Below are 22,812 nucleotides of genomic sequence, written 5' to 3' on the forward strand. Positions count from 1 at the left end.
ATTTGGGTCCATGCTAGGTCTTCATTGCTGTGCATTGGGCTTTCTCTAGTTGTAGCCAGTGGGGGCTGTTTTTCGTTGTGCTGTGTGGGCTTCTCTCTGGGTGGCTTCTCTTGTGGCAGAACGCAGACTCCAGGTGCATGGGCTTCAGTAGTCTGGGCACACGGGCTCAGTAGCTGAGAGTAGACTCTCAGACTCTAGAGCGCAGGCTCAGTAGTTGCGGCACATGGGCTTAGTTGCTCTGTGGCATGTGAATCTTCTTGGATCAGGGATCAAACCTGTGTCCCCTGCATTGGGGTGGATTCTTATCCACTGTACCACCAGGGAAGTCCACAATAAGGAAAAATAGATAGCCTTTTGTGTTTACCCACATATTTAATTTCCTGATACTCTTTCTTAGTGTACACATTTGCGTTACTCTATGGTGTAGTTTCCTTTCCACCTGAAGGAATTCCTTTAGTATTCCTTGCAAGGAAGATCTGCTAGCAATGAATTCTTCCAGTCTTGTTTATCTCAGAATATCTTTATTTTGCCTTCAGTTTCAAATGATAGTTTTGTTGGTCATGGGATCTGTGATTGATACTTTCTTCTTTAAGTTCTTTAAATATGCTGTTCCACTGCTTTCTGTCTTAACTTGTTGCCAATGAAAAGTCAGCTCTTAATCTTATTGAACATCCCTTGTATGTGATGAGTTTTTTTTTTTTTTCTCCTTACTTCTTTGAAGGTCATCTGTTGTTGTTTTTTGCCTTTTAGTAAGTGAACAGGTTATAATGCGTCTGGGCATAGATCTCTTTGCTATTACCCTGCTTGGGATGTGCTGAGCTTCTTAAACACATAGATTTATTTTTTTTTTTAGTAAATTTTGGATATTTTAGCCTTTATTTTTTTCAAATACTTTTTCTGCCCTTTTTATCTCTTCTTACATTATGGGACTTCCATTATATGTATATTCGTATACTTGCTGGTTCCCCATAGGTCTCTGAGCTTCTGTTCATTTTTCTTCTCAGTTCTTCAGATTGATACTATATTAATTAATCTTCCAGTTCACTGATTATTTCTTCTGACATCTCACATCAGATATTGAGCCTCTCTAGTGAAATTTTAATTTCAGTCATGTTTTTCAACTGCAAAATTTCCATTGTTTCTTCTTGTTGTTATAACAACTGTGTCTTTATTCAGATTCTCCATTCATTGGGTTATTATGATACTGTTATTAAAATTTTAAACATGGGTTTCTTTAGTGTTTTAAAGATTTATATTAGGTGCTCGGAGTCTTTGTTATGTCCAACAGTGAGGAACCACTTTGCCTCAACTTATGTCGATTACGTTTTTCCCCTGAGAAAGGAAAGACTATGCTTTCCTGGTTGTTTTTTTTTTCTTTTTTATGACTCTTAATGTTTTATGAAAAATTGAGTGTATTAGATAATATATTCTCTCGGAGAAGGCAATGGCACCCCTCTCCGGTACTCTTGCCTGGAAAATCCCATGGCTGCAGTCCATGGGATCACTGAGGGTCGGATACGGCTGAGCATCTTCACTTTCACTTTTCACTTTCATGCATTGGACAAGGGACTGGCAACCCACTCCAGTGTTCTTGCCTGGAGAATCCCAGGGACGGGGGAGCCTGGTGGGCTGCCGTCTATGGGGTCACACAGAGTCGGACACGACTGAAGTGACTTAGCAGCAGCGGTAGATAATATATTCTAGCAACTCTGGATTCAGTTTTCTGTGCACACCCTCACTCTCCAAGTGAGATTTGTTTGTTATCGCTGTTTAATTACGTACCTAGACCAAATCTGTGGAATCTGTCTCTCTTGTGGATGGTCACGGATATCTTGGCTCTGTTTTTGGTTTTTAATTCTTGTGTGTGTATGTGTATGTCTCCTGTTTTAAATTCTTATTTTATTTTTAAGTCTTTCTTCCTAGGAGTCACCTCTGTGTCTGCATAGTCAATGGTTGGTCATTTCAGATGCCTCAAGCACTACGCTGTTTTAAGGCAGCTTTTCGTCTTCCCAGCCTTTACTTTCCTCTGGGCCCTCTGGCCTCTCCTTCACCTGTGCACACAGCCTCGCAGGCAGGAGTGAGGAGAGAAAGTGGATCCTCTCTGCTCTCTTCTCCACTTGTGTGTGGCCTTTCAGTCAACCAGAGATCTGCAGGGGCTCATCCAGGCAGGACTGTATGGTTGGTCTTCCCGTTAATTTTGTCTAGTCAGCCAGTCTGTTGCTGGGCCCAGCCAGCATCAGGCCCCCAGTGTAGCTGAAGTGGACTCTCCTGTCCATTTGCCGCTGGGATTGTTATTCTTACTTACAGCACCATGGGATGTGGGTTTTCGCATCCACTGCAAATCCAGTGGACTCCCTCCAACCACACGGCTGCTGGTTTGCAAGGCCAGTCCACCTGGTAGAACCCCTCGGTCAATGGGAGGGGCATGGGAGCCAGGGAGGAAACCCAGACCCCCACTGTTCTTACCAGAGGTTCGGAAGTTCTTGAAGAAATGCTCCTCAATTTGTTACATGTTTTAGTCAGTTTCTAGAGTCTTGAAACAGTTGTTTTTGATCATTTTATCTGGCTTGAGCATTGTTCTTTGAGGAGAGGATTTTAAAGTTTAATTGGAGGATAATTGCTTTATAATGTTGTGTTTTTGCTGTACAAAACGTGAATCAGTTATATGTGTACCTACATTCCCTCTCTCTTGAGCCTCCTTCCCAGCCTCCCCCTTATCCCACCCCTCGGGGGCATCACAGAGCACCGGGCTGACTCCCTGAGGTTTTCAGCAGCTCCCCACTAGCTGTCTATTTTACACACACGGTGGGCTGCCGTCTATGGGGTCGCATAGAGTCGGACACGACTGAAGCGACTTAGCAGCAGCAGCAGTGTACATATGTCGGTGCTACTGTCTCGATTCATCCCACACTGGAAAGGGATTTTATTAAGCTGCTCACACTGCTATTCTCACCCCCATTATCTTTTCCCATCTTTTAGAGAGGAAAAACCACGTGGCAGAAAAATCTTGCCTTGGTTAAAGGCATGCAGCCTGACACCAGACCTCGTGGGCTTTAATTAGCCCTGACCCTTTCTGCCTGAAAGAACATGGGCCAATTACTTAACCTCTGGGCCTCTGCCTCCTTAACCATAAAGTGGGGATAATACTAGTACCTGCCTAATGGGATTATTGTGAGAATGAAGTGGGTTAATACACAGAGAGTGGTAGGAGCAGTGCCGGCTGCACCGTAGTGCTATAAAATGTTAGCTTGTGTTATTTCAGGGAGGGTTGGGACTTACCTAGGACTTCAGTTCCCATATCCTTGGCCTAGTACCTTGCCCACAATCTGTCCCTCTCACCCACAGATCATCTTCATTAAGTGATGCTTGAAGTGTGGAGGAAGTGAGGGCAACTCTCAGAGAAACCACAGGCGTGAGGAGGAAAGACTGCAGGGGACCCGAGGAACAGATGGCTCTGTGCCTTGTTGAGGCCAAATGCTGTTCAGTCTTTGTCTTGGGCTCATGGGTATTTTTCTTCCCAGCGCCAGGAACTGCCTGAAATGTCCAAGTGCTACCCATGTACTGTATTGAGTTTGAGACCAGGTCTGCCCTGTTGCACTAAGCAATTAATTAGCACGGCTCCCACATTTCAGAAATTTCCTTCTATCAGGCTCCAGGGGTGGACAGAACAGCTTGGCCAAGCTGCTGCTTTTGTGGTTGTTCAGTCACTCAGTCGCTGACCCTTTGGGACCCCATGGACTGCAGCACTCAGGCGCCCCTGTCCTTCACTATCTCCCGGAGTTTGCTCAAACACATGTCCATTGAGTCGACAATACCATCCAACCACCTCCTGCTCTGTTGCCCGCCTCTCCTCATGCTCTCAAGCTTTCCCAGGATCACGGTCTTTTCCAGTGAGTCGGCTTTTTGCATCAGGTGGCCAAAATATTGGACCTTTAGCAGCAGTCCTTCCAATGAATATCCATGGTTGATTTCCTTTACGATTGAGTGGTTCGATCTCCTTGCTGTCCAAGGAACTCTCAAGGGTCTTCTCCAGTACCACACTTCAAAAGCATCAATTCTTTGGCGTTCAGCCTTCTTTATGGTCCAACTCTCATATCCATACATGACTACTGGAAAAACTGTAGCTTTGACTATACGCACCTTTGCTCGGCTTCTTTAGGTACTTGCACAGAGGGGAGGACCGCTGGGGAACTGCAGGAGGACAGGGGAACTTACGATGTGTGTTTACCAACCCAGGTTGCCGTGTGCCTGTGCAGAGCTGTCGCATCTGTGGGGAATTGGTACTGTTGCCACCAGTGGGCACAAGTGGGGTACGGACTGAATTCTGTCCCTGCTCACCACCTTGGTGGGTCACTGCTGAGCAGGACAGATGTATGTAGTGACTGGCTTATCCAGCCTGAGCCCCACTCAGTGCTCAGAAGCAGGGCTGCAGACATGATAAAACAACTCTTGCTCTCAAGGAGTTTCATTCTTCATGGGCCACGCCAGACAAAACAGTATTGGCCAGGGAGAAGGTAAAGACAGGAGATGTTCATGGAGGAGGTGTCATTTGAACTGCCTGCTGTTGGATAAGGAGGGGTTTCTGTGGAGCCTGGGTGTGGAATGGATGGTATTTGCTCATTTGCAGACCAGGGTAGGAAAGTGAGAGCGGGGCTTGCTGACCCCTCCTTGTGCAGGAAGCTGACGAGAAGCAGAATGCAGCTGGATCTCCACGGGTCTGCCAACCGAGGACAGGGAACTTGGGCTTTCCTCATTGGCAGTGGGCGTCACTGGAGAGTTTTACGTGGAGAATTAATTGGGGATGGACTGAACAAGGTGAGACAGCAAAGAGCACAGCAGTCCCTGCAGGTGCACTTGGGAGAAATCGGGGAGGAAGAGGGGATGAGCAAGAGGACTGAGACCTTCGGGGACTGGAGGAGGGAGTGGGAGGATGGGGAGGGAGAGGAGGCGGAGCAGAGGCCAGTGGGATGAGGGACTGAGGAGGGCCGGGGAGTTTCTGCGGCCTGGGACAGGGCAGATATCCCTGGATACAGAGGTCAGAGGGGCCGGGTCTGCTGAGCGGTGAGCGGGGCAGAATTCTGTGCTGGGAACTGTGGAGGCCAGGCACGGTGACCGTCCGGGGCTGCAGGCAGGGACTGGGGGTCATGAGCATGTGGGAGGTGGAGCATGTGGAGACCCTCCCGTGAGAATAGAGCAGTGACACCAGAACCCTCAGAGGTGACCTTGGAGAATCCTGGCCAAGAGAACAGGACAGAGCAGGATGAGCAGAGGAGAAATATGGAAGGACGGCAGCTAAGTGGCACATGTCACGAGAGAGAGGGGCCGGCAGGGTCAGAGGTCAGAGAAAGCCTGGACGATGAGGGCAGGAAAATAGCACACCCACTGAAGATGTAGGAGCTCCTCGGGAAGTTTCAGCAGGAGCAGCTTCCACGGCCCTGGCAGGGTCGGAGCGCGCCACTGCTCCTTGTTGACTTGAGTGTGAACAACAGGGCCATCTACTCTGCAGACATAGACTTTCTTTGGTATTTCTCTAAATATTTATTTTGGCAGTGCTCGGTCTTAGCTGCGGCCCACAGGGTCTTTAGTTGTGGCACATAGGATCTAGTTCCCCAACCAGGGATGGAACCTGGGCCCCCTGCATTGGGAGCTCGGGGTCTTAGCCACTGGACCCCCAGGGAAGTCCCAAGCATGGAAGGAAAGATGAACAATGGCAGTGACCAGAAGGTGATTTTAAGTTTGGGTTTTGACATGGGTGGGCTTTGGCCAAGCTTGGGGAGAGGATGGAGACGCGGCCAGTGGAGGGGAAAGAGAGATAAAAGGAGGCAGAGTGGAGGAGGGGGGTCTTTAGGAGAGAAAGAAGGGTGGCTGGGCAGAGGGAGCCGTGCTGAGTAGGGGGAGGCTGGAGCTCAAGTGGGCGCCCCTCTCCTAGCTCTGCCCCGAGTCACCTCCCACATCAGGAACCAGCAGGAAGAGATGCTGTTGTTGCCTCCACACTTACGTCCACTTCTCTAGCTTTTCAATCAGTTACAGGGACCCCTGTGGGTACTTGGCTCATATATTGGCACAGCAGTTTTATCTCCTTGAACAAGGTAAGTTGCATCCAACAAGTCCTAGACTATTGTACTCAGCGAGGAGCAAGGCCAAGTGGTGCTGAGGACTGGTTTCTAACATGGGCGGGGGGCATGGGCTGAGCATCAGGAAGCATTGTTGCCACTTACAGGCGTGTGTGTGTGTGTGCTAAGTTGCTTCAGTTGTGTCTGCCTCTTTGTGACCCCACTGACTGTGGGGTCCGGCTGGCCAGGCTGCTCTGTCCATGGGATTCTCCAGGCAAGAATTCTGGAGTGGGTTGCCATTCCCTTCTCCTGTAGGCGTGTGATCCTGGACTAACTATGTCTCTGCTCTGGTCTCCTGGGTCCTCCCAGTAAAGTGTTGGAGGCGGGGCAGGGGGCGGTGGCTAGGTCATCTTCAACATCCATTTTGGCAGGAACTTCTGTCTTTCCCTCCATCCATGAACGTGTGTCCCCAGTGAAACACGAGGGTGTGCTGTGTCTGAGATGCACTGAAATGACAGTCGAAGGATCTGTAACAGGATTTGAGCAGTGAGCTGGCGTGAGCAGGCTTTCCTTCATTGCTCTGACACCAAAACTGGACTATATCCGAGTCTTCTGGAAGCTTTTTTAATGCACACAAGCAAGCAGTGTTTTGTTCTGACCCCTGTTTATCTTACGCCTGGATGCACGGGCTTTGGCAACCGTATTATTTTCTTATCAGCTTATTTGGGTGGTTCATTGCTGAGAGAGAATATAATTAGGTGGAAGTAGATTATCTTGGTATTTAGGACTTAACCTTACCTGTCTGGTGGTTTGCTCTTGAATTTATAAGTAATGGCTTTGTACACTGTCCTGGTAGAAACAGTTTATGTGTATCCTACTCCTGTGGGATTACAAGTAAAATCAGGAGACCAGGCAGAAAAAGAAATGCTTAAGCATAGCTCTGGCATTGTTGTTGATGTTGTTCAGTCATTCAGTCGTGTCCAACTCTTTGCAGCTCCATGGAATGCAAGTCCATGGAATGCAGCATGCCAGGCTTCCCTGTCCTTCACTATCTCCTGGAATTTGCTCAAATTCATGTCTACTGAGTTGGTGATGCCATCCAAACATCTCATCCTCTGTTGGCCCCTTCTCCTCTCGCCCTCAGTCTTTCTCAGCATCAGGGTCTTTTCCAGTGAGTCGGCTCTTTGCATCAGGTGGCCCACTGTTATTGCTCTAGCATGGCTGCAGACTTGAGTCAAGAGATTCCTGGTATGCAAAGCAAAAAGGGAAATACAGTTATACTCTTTCCTGTTTAATAGTCTTTGGTTGGAGGTTCCTGGGGGGACAGGGATGGGAAACAATAAAACTAGTTCCTAGGGAAAGCAGAGCTTTTTCTAGTACTTAATGAAAACCATTTCTCATATCAGCTTTATCCTAGTGTTTCTGAAAGTACATATATATATATATATATATATATTTTCCCAAGGGATCCACAGTATTTGAAAAAAGAAGGCCTCCACAGTCAGCAGTTTCAGAAACTATGTATCTCAATGGGTAATTAACAATGAATATTACCTTTGGGGGACCTCTCATAGTTTTGTAAAGAAACCTATTTATCTTTGTTAATCCAGAATTTTTAAAATTTCTATGACTTCATAATGTTTTTCCCTCCTACATAGCTTTTAAAAAATACATATTTATTTAAACAGGAAGATAATTACTTTACAGTATTGTGATGGTTTTTTGCCATACATCAGTATGAATTGGCTATAGATGTACATGTGTCCCCTGAACCCCCCTCCTGAACCCCCCTCCCACCTCCCTCCCTACCCCACCCCTCCAGGTTGTCACAGAGCCCCGACTTTGAGTGCCCTGTGTCATACATCAAACTCACACTGGTTGTGCATTTTATATGCTTTTTAGATAACTTTCTTTATTTGGCTGCACTGAGTCTTAGTTGTGGCACTCGGCATCTCTGACCTCCGTTACAGCATATGGGATCTTTAGTTGCGGCATGCAAACTCTTAGTTGTGGCATGCGGAATCTAGTTCCCTGATCAGGAATCGAACTTAAGCCCCCTGCTTTGGGAGCCTGAAGTCTTAGCCGCTGGACTACCAGGGAAGTCCCTTCCTGCACAGCTTTTAACAGTAACTCCATTTGGCTGGGGGTTGGGGGGGATGGCTTCCCTGGTGGCTCAGATGGTAAAAAATAAAATCTGCCTGCAATACAGGAGACCCAGGTTTGATCCCTGGGTGGGGAAGATCCTCTGGAAGAGGGAATGGCTACCCACTGCAGTATTCTTGCCTGGAGAATCCCATGGACAGCGGAGCCTGGCGGGCTACAGTCCACAGGGTCACAAAGAGTCAGACAGCACTCAGTGACTAACACTCACTTTCTTCCACATTTTTTTAAACAGCAGGCTTAGCTGACAGAGCCCGGTAGCCTTCTCCACCAAGGTCAGGGGTGCCTCCCCCCGGCAGGGAGCCTAGTGCTCGGTCATTAGAGTGTGGAGTCAGTGGGACTGGGCATCAGTCCTGGCCCCTCTGCTCACCAGCTGCATGGCCATCAGTGGGACAGTCGTCTTCTCCAGCCTCAGCTTTCTCATCTGTAAAACTGGATAATGATATGACCCACCTCCTGGAATCATCATGTATAATCATAATGAATAATCACTATGTCAATAGAGCCTACAAGACCATCCCTGGATAAGTAAATAATAAATGTTCTTTGGGTTGTAATGAATCTTCCCCCCATTCCGGAAGGTACCCCACCTGGAGGCCATGTTCCTCCCACGTGCCTGGGTACAAACTCGAGTGCTTCTTTGGGTACTGACCGTGCTTCTCTGTATTCTGGCAGCAAGCAGCTCTCTTGGCCCTTTGTGATAGCTATCTTCATAGTTGTCTTGTCTATTATACTATGAGCTGGTTAAGGGCATCTGCAGCCCTGAGATTAGAACCTGGCCCAGCTACTCAGTCTGGGGTTTTCAGTCCATCTAACACTAAGCACAGGCCCTAGGGCATGTAGTGAGTCTGATTCAGTGAACACGGCTCTTTCTGGGGAGTATGTGTGTGTGTACATCTTTAGTGTATCAGATGGAAATCTCTCTCTTAAGACTGGTCCTCTATACTTTTTTGTTGAATGTAATTCTTGTTGAGGAAATCATTTAACTTATATTGTTCTTGAAGTTTCTCTAATAAAAGAGACCTGGCACCACATAAATTGTGAATTCAAAGAATGGTCTCAAGTCCTGTGAAAGGTACTAAAATGCAAAAGATTTCTGGTAATAACGTTTATAGCTCAGTCACTGAGTGAAAGAAAATTCTATTATCTGTGCCCAGTAGGGACAGAAAACCCTTGTTTTTCAGCAGTGGACCACTGAGCTATAGAGAAAAATCAATGGTGAGACTCATAAATAGGAAGCAAATTTAGAGTTTTTTTTTTTTTTAAAGAAAAGGATCATAAAATATGACACATTCTCTTATAACTAAATGAACATAAGGTTTCACTAAATATAAAGAATAAAAAAAAGATGCCTCTGTTGTACTTTAGGGCTATTTAGGAGAGAATGTAAGCAGGAGAAGAGAGAAAGCAAGAACCAGGGACTAGAGGGGGAAATGGTCTGAAAAAGATGCAAATAATGCAGAAGACAGAGGAAGTCTTAGAGACACAGGTGAGTGAGGTCTTTCTAAGGAAAGAGGATCCATGACTCTGGGTCTCAGACAGAGTGATCAGAGGGAAGCGATGGTCTCTTGTTAAAGACCCAGGTGCGGAGAGGGCTGGCGGATGCTGCTTCCAGGAGAGGTACGGCCTTGTTAAAGACCCAGGTGCGGAGAGGGCTGGCGGATGCTGCTTCCAGGAGAGGTACAGCCGTGTTGCACATTCGCAACCTCAGGCATGACTGCAGTCACGGTCACACTGTACAGTGTGTTTCCTTCTCATTTTAACCATGTGGCAAGATTCAAGGGAAGAATCATCACCTCTGTATTACAGACCAGGAAAGGGGGTTGCAGGCCTGTTAAATGCATGACCAGTGCATGGCTTTCAAAATCCCTCATGTCTTCCATCCACCCCTCTTCTCATCCTTTTCCAAAACATGCTGATGCCTGTGGCATGGGCTGGAGGCCAGAGGCATGTCTGCACCACAGTTTCTCTGTGTAATTCTTATTCTGTTTTTTTTTTTTAAGCATTGTATTGTTGTAAATTTACACCCATTTATTATGTGGCCATAAAAGGGGCTAATTCATCCCATCAGAAATAAAGTGACATAGGGTGTCCCAGTGACTAAGACTCCACACTCCCAATGCAAGGGGCCCAAGTTCAATCCCCAGTCAGGGAACTAGATCCTGCATGTCGCAAATAAGGGTTTGTGTGCTGCAGGGAAGATCACAGATCCCTTGTGCCACAACTAACACCTGGCATAGCCAAATACATACTTTTTTTTTAAAGGCAGCATTAAAAAAGAAGTAATAAAGCAACAATGACTGTTTGTCTTCCCCGGCTGACCCGTGAGGTGGGTGGGCAGTCTGCCGCCAGGGCAATTCCAGGGCTCACTGTTGTGCTGTCCTCTGATACCTGGTTCTGCAAACTTCAGATCCTGGAATTCACATGTCACTACCTTGTGTGTGCTATTTCCCCTGTGCCCTAAATGACTCACTCCAAGGAGCTGCTGTTCAGGTGAAAACAGAACCACGCAACGTGCCTCCTCACCTGATGCACTTGCTGCTGCTGCTTTGTCATAGGGAGACACTGTCGGAGCTTTTGAGGTTGGGCCCCTTCCTGCCTTTGCTGCGAGACCACATCCTGGCCCATCAGACAAGCAATTGATATGGGCTTGAAAATTCCTTCCACAGGCTTAGAAAACAAACTTGCATTGAAGTTGTGCCGAGAACGGCTTTTCCATGTCAGCAGCAGGAGCACTTTGCAAACTCGTTATAAATGGCCAGCGTAGTTATTGCCAGACGCGGAAATAAGGCAGTTTCCCATACTGGATGGTGGAGAAGCCAGCAGGACTTTGGCAATCTGTGGCCTGAGACCAAGTCCAGCCATAGCTTATTTTCATTAATAAAGTTTTCTTGGAATGCAGCCGTGGCCATCAGTTACGTACTGCCCAGGGACGCTGCTTGGGCGCTCAGATGGCAGAGTAGAAGAGTCGCTATAGAGACTGAGTGGTCCAGATGCTGAAAATACTTACTACCTGGCTCTTCATGGAAAAAGTGTGTTGATCCCTGTTCAGGAGCTCGGGGCCTTTATTTGACTGCGGTTTAATGTGAGGTCGACAGCCAGACTGTTTCTGCATCTGCTCTCAGCATCGCTGAGCCCCGCTGCTGGGCCTGTGGTTTGCGAGTACAGCTCACATTCTCCGGGAGGCGGGGTTGCTGGACTGCCGTGTCCCGTGCCCCTTGGAGTAGAAGGGCTTCCATGTGTAGCTTCTCTGCACTCGTGGGTTCTCCCCACCCTTCTCAGCCCTCACACGGGCTCCAGATTGAGCCAGGGAGACTTCCCAAGGTCCTCCTGGGCCCCATCTTCCTGGACCCAGGCTGTCAGCTGTGGCTCTGCTGCTGTTTGCTCCCGAGACACCGCACACCGGCACCCTTCTCTGTGGGCCTGACAGCGCGTGCCTGCGGAAGCCTCGCTTCTCTCCAGCACCACTGAAATCGCCTCCGGGGCAGTTTCTCCTCCCTCCATCCCATGCCCCGCTGCCAGGATAGTGTCTCCGAGGGATGGCTCCTGCTCAAGAACCTCTCTTGGCTCCCCAGTGACCTCCAGATCAACCTCAGCCTGGTCTTTAAGGCTGTTTCATCTCCCCACAGGGCTCTTGTAACTGAAAGTGGGATCCACCTGGTTGTCACTCAAAAGCTGATAAAGAGGCCAGGTTGGTGGAAAGGAAAGTTTGTTTTATTGTGGATGCCAGCAACTTGGGGTAGTGGTGGGGGATGGATGCCTGTTCAAAGGCCGATTCCCGGCCCCCCACCCTACCAACAATCAAAGGCTCTTTTATAGGCTGAGGGAGGGGGCTACCTGCAGAAACAGCAGTCGGTTCTGACAGTCACCTGGCAGTTGGCCATCGGTCGTCTGACCAGCGTCATCTTGATTGTTTTTAGTGCAGTTAGTCTTCAGTTCCAGGGTTGGCTTGTTCTCATTTCCTTGAGGCCAGTTCTTGGAATTGTGGCCACTCATGTCATAGCTACAGTCTGGTCATCATGCAGTTAACTCTTTCCATGTGGCGGGGGTTTCAGTATCCATTAGACAGCTCACAGGATATGGTTCAGAATATTATCTATAGCCCTGGAGAAGGAACTGAAAGCCTTTGCCTTTCCTTCTCCAGGGGATCTTCCCAACCCAGGGAGCTAACCCAGGTCTCCTGCATTGCAGGCGGATTCTTTACCATCTGAGCCACCAGGGTATCCCCACTTATGGACTAAGCCATTATTATTTGGTCTCCTTTGCCTGTTCGTCTTTTCTTCTGCATTTTCTCACTTCTCTGATTGAACTTATTCTTTGGCTAAAGCTTTTCTACAGACAGAGGCAGGCTGAGGGTGCGGCAGGGAGGGACCATGGTGTCCTGCTCCCTTTCCCCTAGGCTGGTCTGAGCTCGCCCTCCTCAGTGCCTCCCCCACCGCACTGATCTTCACTCTTAGAAAACTGTGCCTCCCCACCGCCACCGCCCATGTATTAAAATTCAACTTATTCTTATTGCATCCCAGATCGATCTTCCTCCACTTGCAGCCAGAGGTGTGTTCTCATATCCCTTAAGCCTCCTGCCACTCTAATGCATGACCCTACAAGGCCAGCTGTGTTGTTAGGACCCTTTCTTTCTCCTCTCCCCCAGGTCTTAAACCCCCACAGGGCAGGGATTCCTTCTCAGCCTTAGTCATATTCCTTGTACTTCCCACCCCAAGCAGGCTGTCTGTGTGGCTCTATTTGGAAGTCACACAGCGCGTGCGCACCATGGATGTGGGTACCAGTGGCTGTGAATCCTGACCTCATGGTGCTCTTATTGTTAGCCTTGCTGCACAGGTGCGGAGACAGCACAGAAAGATCCACGTGGCCAAGCGCTGTCAAAGCCAGATTTGAGCTGGAGGCCCCGGTGCTCCACCCCATAGGACCAGGGCACGCTGTTGTAAGCACCCTGCACTTGGACCCTGCGCATCCACACACACTCCCCCACCTGCCTGTGTATTAGCATCACCTGGGAGCTTTCACAGACTCCCGCGTGGGCCCTGGCCTCACACATTATATCTCCATCCTGGTGGGGGTGTGGTAGGGGGCAGTGCTGGTGTGTTTTCCAGGTGATTCTAGTCTAGTCCCCACCCCCTACTCCAGAATAAGAAAATGGACAGGTTGGGGGAGGGCTCACGCAGGCAAGCCTGAGCTTCAGCTGCTGCTCCAGGAGCTTGGCTGTGTGTTCCGTGACCCCCTGGTAACACTGGCCCTTTCAGAAGTGAGAAAAGACCCATCTGTCCATGGTCTCCTGTCTCAGGGCATTTCTGACTACTCTTTGCGACCCCATGGAGTGCAGCCTGCCAGGCTCCTCTGTCCATGGGAAGCTGGACATACCCTCATAACCCAGGGAAGCTGACGGTCTCCCTTTGGGGCTGGGCTCCCTGCACGGGGCAAGTGCGCCCCAGTGTGCACCTCAGACTCCCTAAGAGGTGAGCCTCCCCAGATGCAACCCAGCTTTCCCACAGGAGGAGGAGAGACTGGATGTGAGCCAGAAGTGAGGGAGGGCTTTCAATTGGCATGTCTTTTAAAAAAGTGGGGGCTTCCCTGGTGGCTCAATGGTAAAGACTCCACCTGCCAAACAGGAGATGCAGGTTCACTCCCTGGGTTGGGAAGATCTCCCAGAGGAGGAAATGGCAACCCACTCCAGTATTCTTGCCCAGAATCCCATGGACAGAGGAGTCTGGCAGGCTGCAGTCCATGGGGTCACAAAGAGTAGGACATGACTTAGTGACTAAACAACAGCCACAAAAAGCAAGCTTTTTAATCTTGAGGGGAGACAGGCTTATTGTGGATGGAGAGCACAGTGGAGCAGTATTTCCAAAGTCTGGTCCACAGATCAGCAGTATCCACATCACCTGGGAGCTTGTGAGAAATGTAAATTCCCAGATGCATCCCAGATGCTCTGAGTCAGAGGAGACTCTGAACTTGTGCTCCAGCATCCCATACCCTCCGGGTGATTTTGCTGCCAATGAAGGTTGAGAACTGTTGCTGTCTGTTGATGGTAAGTATGTGTGTGGACAGGCTTCCCTGTCCACACAGGGAAGAAAAGAATTTGCCTGCAATGTGGGAGACACAGGTTCAATCCCTGTTTCGGAAGAAGGAAAATCCCTGGAGAAGGAAATGGCAACCCACTCCAGCATTCTTGCCTTTAGAACCCCACCAACGGAGGAGCCCAGCAGGCTACAGTCCATGGGGTTGCAAAGAGTCAGACTTGACTAAGCAACTAACACTTTCACTTTTCACTTTTCATGTGTGTGGGACACTTGGAGGGTCGGTGGTGTTCATACCTCCCCCACACTGGGCACCAGAGATCTACTGCCCCAACCCAGGGTTTTTTTATAAAACCTCAGACTCCTGGGCTTCATCTCAGGGTTTGGTAATCTGTATTTTTAACCAGTGCTCCAGGATATTCTGAAATTCAAGTATATTTTTTTGTTTGTTTTTAAATTGGGATAGCAGAAACCTGATAAATATTGTGTTCTTTTAATAATCACTTTGTATCTACTTGGTGCAGGGTGAGGACACCTCCTCTTTTCCTCCTGGAGCTTCCTTCATCTCTAATTATCAAGACATTGCCATCAGTCCTGTTAGCTGTTAAGTAGAGACCGCCATTGCTGCTGGCAGGCATATTCCTCATTGTTGGATTATTCATTGCCACCTATGAGCCACAAGTGGGTTTATGGCCTCGTGCATACTAAATTAGTTGAACTTCTCCAAATTATGGTTTAAATAAGTGAAGACATTAGCCTCTGACATAATTGGGCCACAAAGCATCTTTTCAGAATATCTGTGTAGCTTAACTCTAGATTCAAAGAGGTGTCCGTGAGGCTTTGAAGAGGTCACCGGGTCAAGGAGGTCAGGACCCTACTACTCCTATTCTTGCAGGAGTGGGGGCCCCCTTCCAGGACTGGAGAGTGGGCTCTTGTCTAACACTTGGACATGAATTGTCCTAGGAGACACACATGCTGACAGAGCAAGAGACTTTATTGGGGAGGGGCGCCCAGGTGGTGAGCAGGAGGTAAGGGAACTCAGGAGGACTGCCCTGCCACGCGGCTCCCTGTCTCAGGTTCCATGGTGATGGAGTTAGTTTCCAGGTTGTCTCTGGCCCCTCATTCTGACTCAGGGTCTTTCACGCAGCCCTCAGCCAGGATGGGTTCCGGTGAGGAGGATCCTGGGAGGTGGGTAGGATGTGTGGGACCTTCTGGAATTCTTCTTCTTGGTAGTGGCTCATTGGTCCGGTGATCCTTGCCAGGACCTCCTGTCGCAAGGTAACTCATGCAGAGGGTCGCTGTGGTGCCTGGCCAGGATGGGTGGTTTTGGCCAGTGTTTCCCCTCCCACTGTCTCCCCTGTGGGTCGCTCTGCAAGGAGCAGGTTTGAGGCAGGACAAGAGTCACAGGCATGGGCCCCCGGCGTGCTCTAGAAGAGCAGGTTCTTTTTGTTTGGCCCACAGCTGCCTCTCGCCTTGCCACCCTATGTCATCATTATCGTCCACACCTGTGTGATGTGTTATGATGGGGCACACCTGCTAAAACGGAGCAGCGGTCACATTTCAGGTCTGCTCCCCGGGAGGATGTCATGAAGCCTCGTGGCAGAAACGGATTACACCTTCTGCTCATGCCTGCCTGTCCTTCCTCCCAGTGGCTGTTGCCCTCTCCTCCCCAGGTGGAGGTCACCAGGCTGCAGACCCGCCAGCCTGCTCGAGGGCCACCCAGGAGATGCTGCCCACACATGTCCACTTCTGTTACTGCCTTCTATTATTTTAGTTAATTTTTAAAATTTTTGGCTGTGCTGGGTCTTCGTTGCTGTGCGGGCTTTTTCTCTAGTTGCGATGGGTGGGGAGTGCTCTCTGATTGCGGTGCACGGGCTTCTCACTGCGGTGGCTTCTCGTTGCAGAGCATGGGCTCTAGGGTGCATGGGCTCAGCAGTGGCAGCTCCCAGGCTCTAGAGCACAGGCTCCATAGTCGTGGCCCACGGTCTTAGTTGCTCTGTGGCATGTGGGATCTTTCCGGATCAGGGATCAAACCTGTGTCTCTTGCATTGGTAGGCAGATTCTTTACCACTGAGCCACCTGGGAAGCCTGTTACAAATGAAAGAAGGGGCTAAATGAAACCTTCCTTTTCACTCATCCATATCTTTGGCCAAGATCTCTGGGAGCATTTGAGAGCCATTTTAATGAGACCAGGAATCATGAAACTTCTTTTCTCGACCATGGCCACTACTTGGTGCTTGAAAAACAATCTAACTCATAGCTCAAGCTGCACGAGTTGTGAGCTGGCCTTGATTTGAGTAGAAAGGCAACAGAAACAGGAATCAGAATCGGAATGCTGATGAAGGAGGGCGACACAGCTGTCCTGTCCTTGGTCATGAACAGGGACCTGCACAGTCCTGGGCCCTGCTCTGCAGGGCACACCCCAGGCCCAGGGCTGACAGAAAGGCTGTGGTAGTTTGTGTTGTTGCCTTGGTGCTGTGCTAACCCAGGTAGAAGCATCCAGAGGACTTTAACAAAATCCCAGCTCCCTGGCTTGGAAAGTCACAGAGGGACCTGGCATCTAAAATGTTTAAGTGCTTCCTGGGTGCATCCAATCTGAAGGTAGCATTGGAAACCCCTGGGCTAAAGGAGTCTTTTTAAATGTGTGGGGTTGAAAGGAAGCTAACAGGAATTACTGGGCTACTGTTGTTTTTTTTTTTAATAATAAAGGTAAATAGCATAGAGCAGGGGCTCCCCAGCCTCTGGGATCTAATGACAGCTGATCTGAGGTGGAGCTGATGTAATAATAGTAGAAATGAAGTACATAATAAATGTAATGTGCTTGAATCATCCTGAAGCCATGCCCCCAGCCCTTCCACAAAACCGGTCCCTGGTGCGGAAAAGGTTGGATGCGGGTGAATGGAGGTATGTTAACGAGCATAGGGGTGTGTGTGTGTGTGTGGACATTGCAGAGAGGCTGTGCATATGGGATGCTGACACCTGTGCACATATTTAAACATTTGGAGGAAGGCTAGATCCACTGACTTTTATTCCTCCCTTAGCAGCACATGCTCAAGCACTCAGAGGCAGCCCACTCTCCCTAAAGATGTTATTCTGCCTCTAGGACACTTCTCAGATATTCTTGTTCATTTCCATTGCCACGGTACTGACCTTTTCTTCTCCCTTGTCTCAAGAACAAATAGCCCAGCCTCTTTTTCTGCTGGGGTTTACTTCTGTAGTCCCCATTCAATCCATCCTCCACACGCTGACCATACCCGAGTCACCCTCGTGTTTTTAGCACTTTGCTGGTCCCAACATGTGCGTGCTGCACACTAAGTCACCCCAGCCATGTCCAACTCTTTGCGACCCTATGGACTATAGCCTGCCAGGCTCCTCTGTCCATGGGATTCTCCAGGCAAGACTACTGAAGTGGGTTGCCATGGCCTCCTCCAGAGGATCTTCCCAACCCAGGGATCAAACCCGCATCTCCCACGTCTTCCTGCATTGGCAGGTGGGTTCTTTACCACTAGTGCCACCTGGGCAGCCCCAAGGATAAATGGTGACCATGGTTGCGGATGGCCCTTACCTAGCATTTATTCATACAAGTGTTTACTCCTGGCACCAGCTCTCAGAGGCATCACCCTTATCCCCATTTTACAGATGGGACAGTGAAAGCATGGGGTGCCTTTGCCCAAGGTGATTAAGAATCACAGATGGCCCCGGAGCTTTGGTTCTGCACCCCTCTTCTTCCCCGCCTCTCTGGATGCTCTCCGGACATGTAGGGAAAGCCTGCTCTGTGCTAATGGACTTCTCATACTGTTGTGTCTAATCTTCACATCCATCCTGCCTGGTAGGCATTATTATTCCTGTTCCAAAGAAATCAAGGCTTGAAGAGGTTAAGTAACTTGATCAAAGTCCTGAAGCTAATTAAGGAGATCCTAGGTGGGATTCCAGCCAGCTGCCCCTCGCTCCAGGCTCTGCGTTCTTTTCACCACACTGCCTGGATTGTCTGATTCCTCTAGGGTGGCTTCTGTGACTCTGTATAGTCTGTTTACCAACCTACCTTTCCACTCCATATGTTCCATTCCATCATGCAGTCATGCCACCCGGCATCTGCTCACCCAGTTGCTTTTGCCTGGAGTGTTCTTCCCTGCCCAACTAGGGCTCCCATGACAGGGACTCCTGTACGGCCGATAATACCCTGTGTGGAAACCGCACACTGCAGGACAGGGAGGCGGTTTGCGTTTTCTCTGAAGGAACCCTAAAATAATGCATCTCCTCTTCACCCTCCTACGTGATTTTGCATCATGAATGTAGCATGTACCCAGCACACACGTCTACCTTCCTGCTAGGGGGGCATCTTGAAGCCAGGTGTCATCCCTTCCTCCTGTTTCCTTTGTTTCTATTTTTGTTGGAGTATAGTTGCTTTACAACGCTGTGTTAGTCTCTGCTGTACGGGGTGAATCAGCTATGTGGATACACATATCCCCTTTTTGGATTCCCTTCCCATTTAGGTCGCCACAGAGCACTGAGTCCCGTCCTCCTGTTTCTGTCTTTTGTGTCCTGGGCATTGTGAAGCCAACAGCAGATATTCAGTAGATATTTGTTAAACAAATGAGGGGCAGACAGGGATGCAAAGCTAGGGAAAGTCATCAAACTGTTTGACCCAAGGAAACTCGATACAGCTGGAGTGCACAGAACAGTCAGGAAAATATTTACCTGATGGCCTTGAGAGAAATGTCCAGTGTTTGGAAATTTCCAGAAGGAAGTGAAGAGCTAATGATTATCCTACTGAGCTAATCTGGCTTGTCCATTTTGCCTATCCCAGGTTTTTTTCTCTTTGTAATTTTATTTCCTTCAATATGCTTTGCTAATTACCTCCTGGTAAAAAGCCCAAGAGTCCTATACCTCCAGCATGGACTTGAGAGATAAGATGTAGTTGGGAGACAGTCTGTGAAAGATGTGCCTTTTAAGACTTTCACCGGACTCCTGCAGAAAGGAAAGGCTACCCACTCCAGTATTCTGGCCTGGAGAATTCCATGGACTGTATAGTTTATGGGTTCACAACGAGTCCGACACGACTGAGTGACTTGCACTTTCACAAGCCCTAAACGGGGCGGCTGTGGGACGGGGGAGGTGGTTCTTACGCCTAGACGCAGAATCTTGCAGGATGGAAACAGATGCCAAGAAAACTTCTTTGCCTGTGGGAAAGTTAATTCTTTAACCATTTAATTAGGGTTAATGTTAATGTTAGTCGCTCAGTCATATCCGACTCTGTCGAACCCCCCTGGACTGTAGTCTGCCAGGCTCCTCTGTCAATGGAATTCTCCAGGCAAGAATACTGGAGTGGGTAGCCGTTTCCTCCCCTAGGGATCTTCCCGACCCAGGGATTGAACCCAGGTCTCCTGCATCGCAGGCAGATTCTTTACCATCTGAGCCCCCAGGAATGAACGGTTAGCATACCGAGTAGATGGTTTTTGGACTCAAGGTGTAAAGCACTTGGCTGCTGCTGCTGCTAAGTCACTTCAGTTGCGTCCAACTCTGTACAACCCCATGGATGGCAGCCCAACAGGCTCCCCCGTCCCTGGGACTCTCCAGGCAAGAACACTGGAGTGGGTTGCCATTTCCTTCTCCAGTGCGTGAAAGTGAAAGTGAAGTCGCTCAGTCCTGTCTGACTCTTAGAGACCCCATGGACTGCCGCCCACCAGGCTCCTCTGTCCATGGTATTCCCCAGGCAAGAGTACTGGAGTGGGGTGCCATCGCCTTCTCCGAAAGCACTTGGCACAGGTGGTCAAAACAAAGCAAATCAACAGGCTCGGTGGGAGGGTTTAGGATGCGCAGGTGTGCTGTGCTGCGCTGCGGGAAGGGGACCTCCCGGGGGGGCTTTCCATCAGCACGGGCCTTGAGACTGCGTTCTGCACCCCACAGGTGAGCGTCCTCACCACCCTGGAGCGGAGGTTCAACCTGCAGAGTGCCGACGTGGGCGTGATCGCCAGCAGCTTCGAGATCGGGAACCTGGCGCTCATCCTCTTCGTGAGCTACTTCGGGGCGCGCGGGCACCGGCCACGCCTCATTGGCTGCGGCGGCATCGTCATGGCACTGGGGGCACTGCTGTCGGCGCTGCCCGAGTTCCTGACCCACCAGTACAAGTACGAAGCGGGCGAGATCCGCTGGGGCGCCGAGGGCCGCGACGTCTGCGCCGCCAACGGCTCGGGCGGGGACCAGGGCCCCGATCCGGACCTCATCTGCCGCAGCCGGACCGCCACCAACATGATGTACTTGCTGCTCATTGGGGCCCAGGTGCTCCTGGGTATCGGTGCTACCCCCGTGCAGCCCCTGGGCGTCTCCTACATCGACGACCATGTGCGGAGGAAGGACTCCTCGCTCTACATAGGTAGGCCTTGCGCCAGCGCTCGAGGGGCCGCGGTTCCCTTTGTGGCTGTGTAGGGGGCCAGGGCGTGTGAACAGAGGAAGGAAATTTGGGCCCTAGAACTTTAAGTTTCGTCCGGAGCTTTCATTCTCAGACTGCGGGTGTTTGGGGAAAATGCTTATGCCTGAATTGCACACCCCAGAAAATTCTGGGGGTCTTTGGGGTGCAGCCTGGACTTGTAATTTTTTAAAGAGCTCCCCAGGTAACTCCAGTGTGCAGCAGAATTTGACTTCTGCTGTGCATGAGCATCAAAAGCCTGGGAAGAGGGAGGAGGAGATTGGGGGCAGTTTTAAATATATATATTTATCTGCCTTTGTGTGTGTGTGTTTGGACTTTGGGCGGCCTGGTATTTGCCACCAAGGAATCCTTGGGGGTCTACACATTAGAAACCCCTGTTTTTAATCATCAAAATGACCTCCTGGTCATTGTCTTATTAAAGCTCAAAGATAAAAGTGATTGCAAATGCCCAGCATTTGGTATTATTCAAAGTTGGTAACTTTGTGTGTGTATGTAAATTTTTTTCCGCTGTAATGGGGTTATTTACTAGAACCGGATATTGGGGACGAAATAAGGTACATGTGAACTTTTGAAAAAATTTGTTTTGTGCTACAATGACTTCTGTTATTTTATACTGGAAGGATGGAAACCATCTGCCAGCGTTGGGGTTAAGAAACATCCAGGGGTTGAATTACACTTATAGCAAATGGGCTTCTCAGTCACTGCTTCTGGGCACTATTGCATGGTCATTTGTAGGGCAAGGGCCGGCCTGCCGAGCATCTCAGTTTTCTTGTTTACTGCATTTAATTTTGCCTCCCACCATCTGTTAGCTTCTATGATTTGACCCCAGTCACTGAGTGCTTAAGCTTTGGGAAGAAAGTAAAATAAATTACCAACACCTGCAGAAGCTCTGTGCCTCCCGAAAGCAGTGTGCCTTGGAGCATAAAGTTAATTACAATATGGAGGTTTAGGTTAAACTAGAACTTGAACAGAATTCGTCAAAAAGCCTCCTACCTGCCAAGTTTCCCCCATACGCTGCCCAGGCTGTCTGAGACAGGAGGGTTCAAGGCAGTTACCCCCTGAATGCTGATTGTCCTCTGTGACTTCATGTCCTACCTGTGAGGTAGATGACTCTATTGAATGCATACGTCGTATGTCTTAACCCTCTGTGAACAAGCTCTAGAGTAGAAAGGTGGAGAGTATGCATCTCCCCCTAAAAGGGTGGAGAGCTTGTGGGCCTGGTCACAACCTACCTGTGGAACACACAGGATTGATGGCTAGTCCCTCCACCCTGTGCTTAGGGGTTTCCGTAATTGTGTCTGGAGGTGGGCGCAGTGGGGAGAGGGGTCTAAGGAAATCATTCGCATTTTGATGCTTTTAAGGCTTCAGTGAAAACCCCTCCAACATGAGTCTGCTGCAGGCCAGGGAATGGGCCACAGCCTGTAGCCAAAATAGTCTTCTCGGGTCCAGCCGGGCCACTGGACTCTGACTTGACTGATACCACTCTGGTACCCCAGCACAGAGAGATTTTGGAAGCAGTAACAGTAAGTAGATAAATCAGAGCCCAGGCAAGGAAAAGGGTAGCGAAACGCTGAGCTCTTGTGTCTCATGATGAAATCAAGTAGAAAAATGTCTCCCTGGCATCTCTCCTGAAGCCACAGGCGAGGTGGATGACCTCTGCTTGGAGCCCACGCCTGGAGCTTGCACGCTCAGCGTCCTCTTGTGGAAGTTTACCCTGATGCTGCTGCTGCTGCTAAGTCGCTTCAGTCGTGTCTGACTCTGTGCGACCCCATCCCTGGGATTCTCCAGGCAAGAACACTGAAGTGGGTTGCCATTTCCTTCTCCAATGCATGAAAGTGAAAAGTGAAAGTGAAGTCGCTCAGTCATGTCCGACTCTTAGCAACCCCATGGACTGCAGCCCACCAGGCTCCTCTGTCCATGGGATTTTCCAGGCAAGAGCACTGGAGTGGGGTGCCATTGCCCTCCCCATTACCCTGATGAGTCAGGCATTTTCCAGCACTGATGAGGCCTGGTTCATAGGTCAAGCTTAGGATATGGACTCATTTCAGTTTTGTGAGAGGTCTAAGCTTGGGCTATTGGGCTGACCGTAGTAGGCACGGCCCTTCTCTCGTTCTGAGACTTTTCCTCTGGGATTTACAGT

The 22,812-nt window shown here is 49.5% G+C and overlaps 1 protein-coding gene across 4 annotated transcripts in view; it reads left to right on the forward strand.

Moving 5' to 3' along the window:
• SLCO3A1 (solute carrier organic anion transporter family member 3A1) overlaps positions 1–22,812 on the forward strand; it is a 372,385-nt gene that overhangs the window by 61,059 nt on the left and 288,514 nt on the right. For 2 of the 4 annotated variants that reach the window (XM_025271275.3, XM_044932855.2), the window contains exon 2: positions 20,153–20,618. In XM_025271275.3, coding sequence (XP_025127060.1) covers positions 20,153–20,618 — 466 coding nt within the window. Of the gene's footprint in view, positions 1–13,952; positions 14,257–17,128; positions 17,150–20,152; positions 20,619–22,812 lie in introns of those variants that run through there. The other 2 variants (XM_044932856.2, XM_044932857.2) reach the window with 2 other exon arrangements.

The sequence above is a fragment of the Bubalus bubalis genome, chromosome 20 (assembly GCF_019923935.1).
Source record: "Bubalus bubalis isolate 160015118507 breed Murrah chromosome 20, NDDB_SH_1, whole genome shotgun sequence".
Lineage (NCBI taxonomy): Eukaryota > Metazoa > Chordata > Mammalia > Artiodactyla > Bovidae > Bubalus > Bubalus bubalis.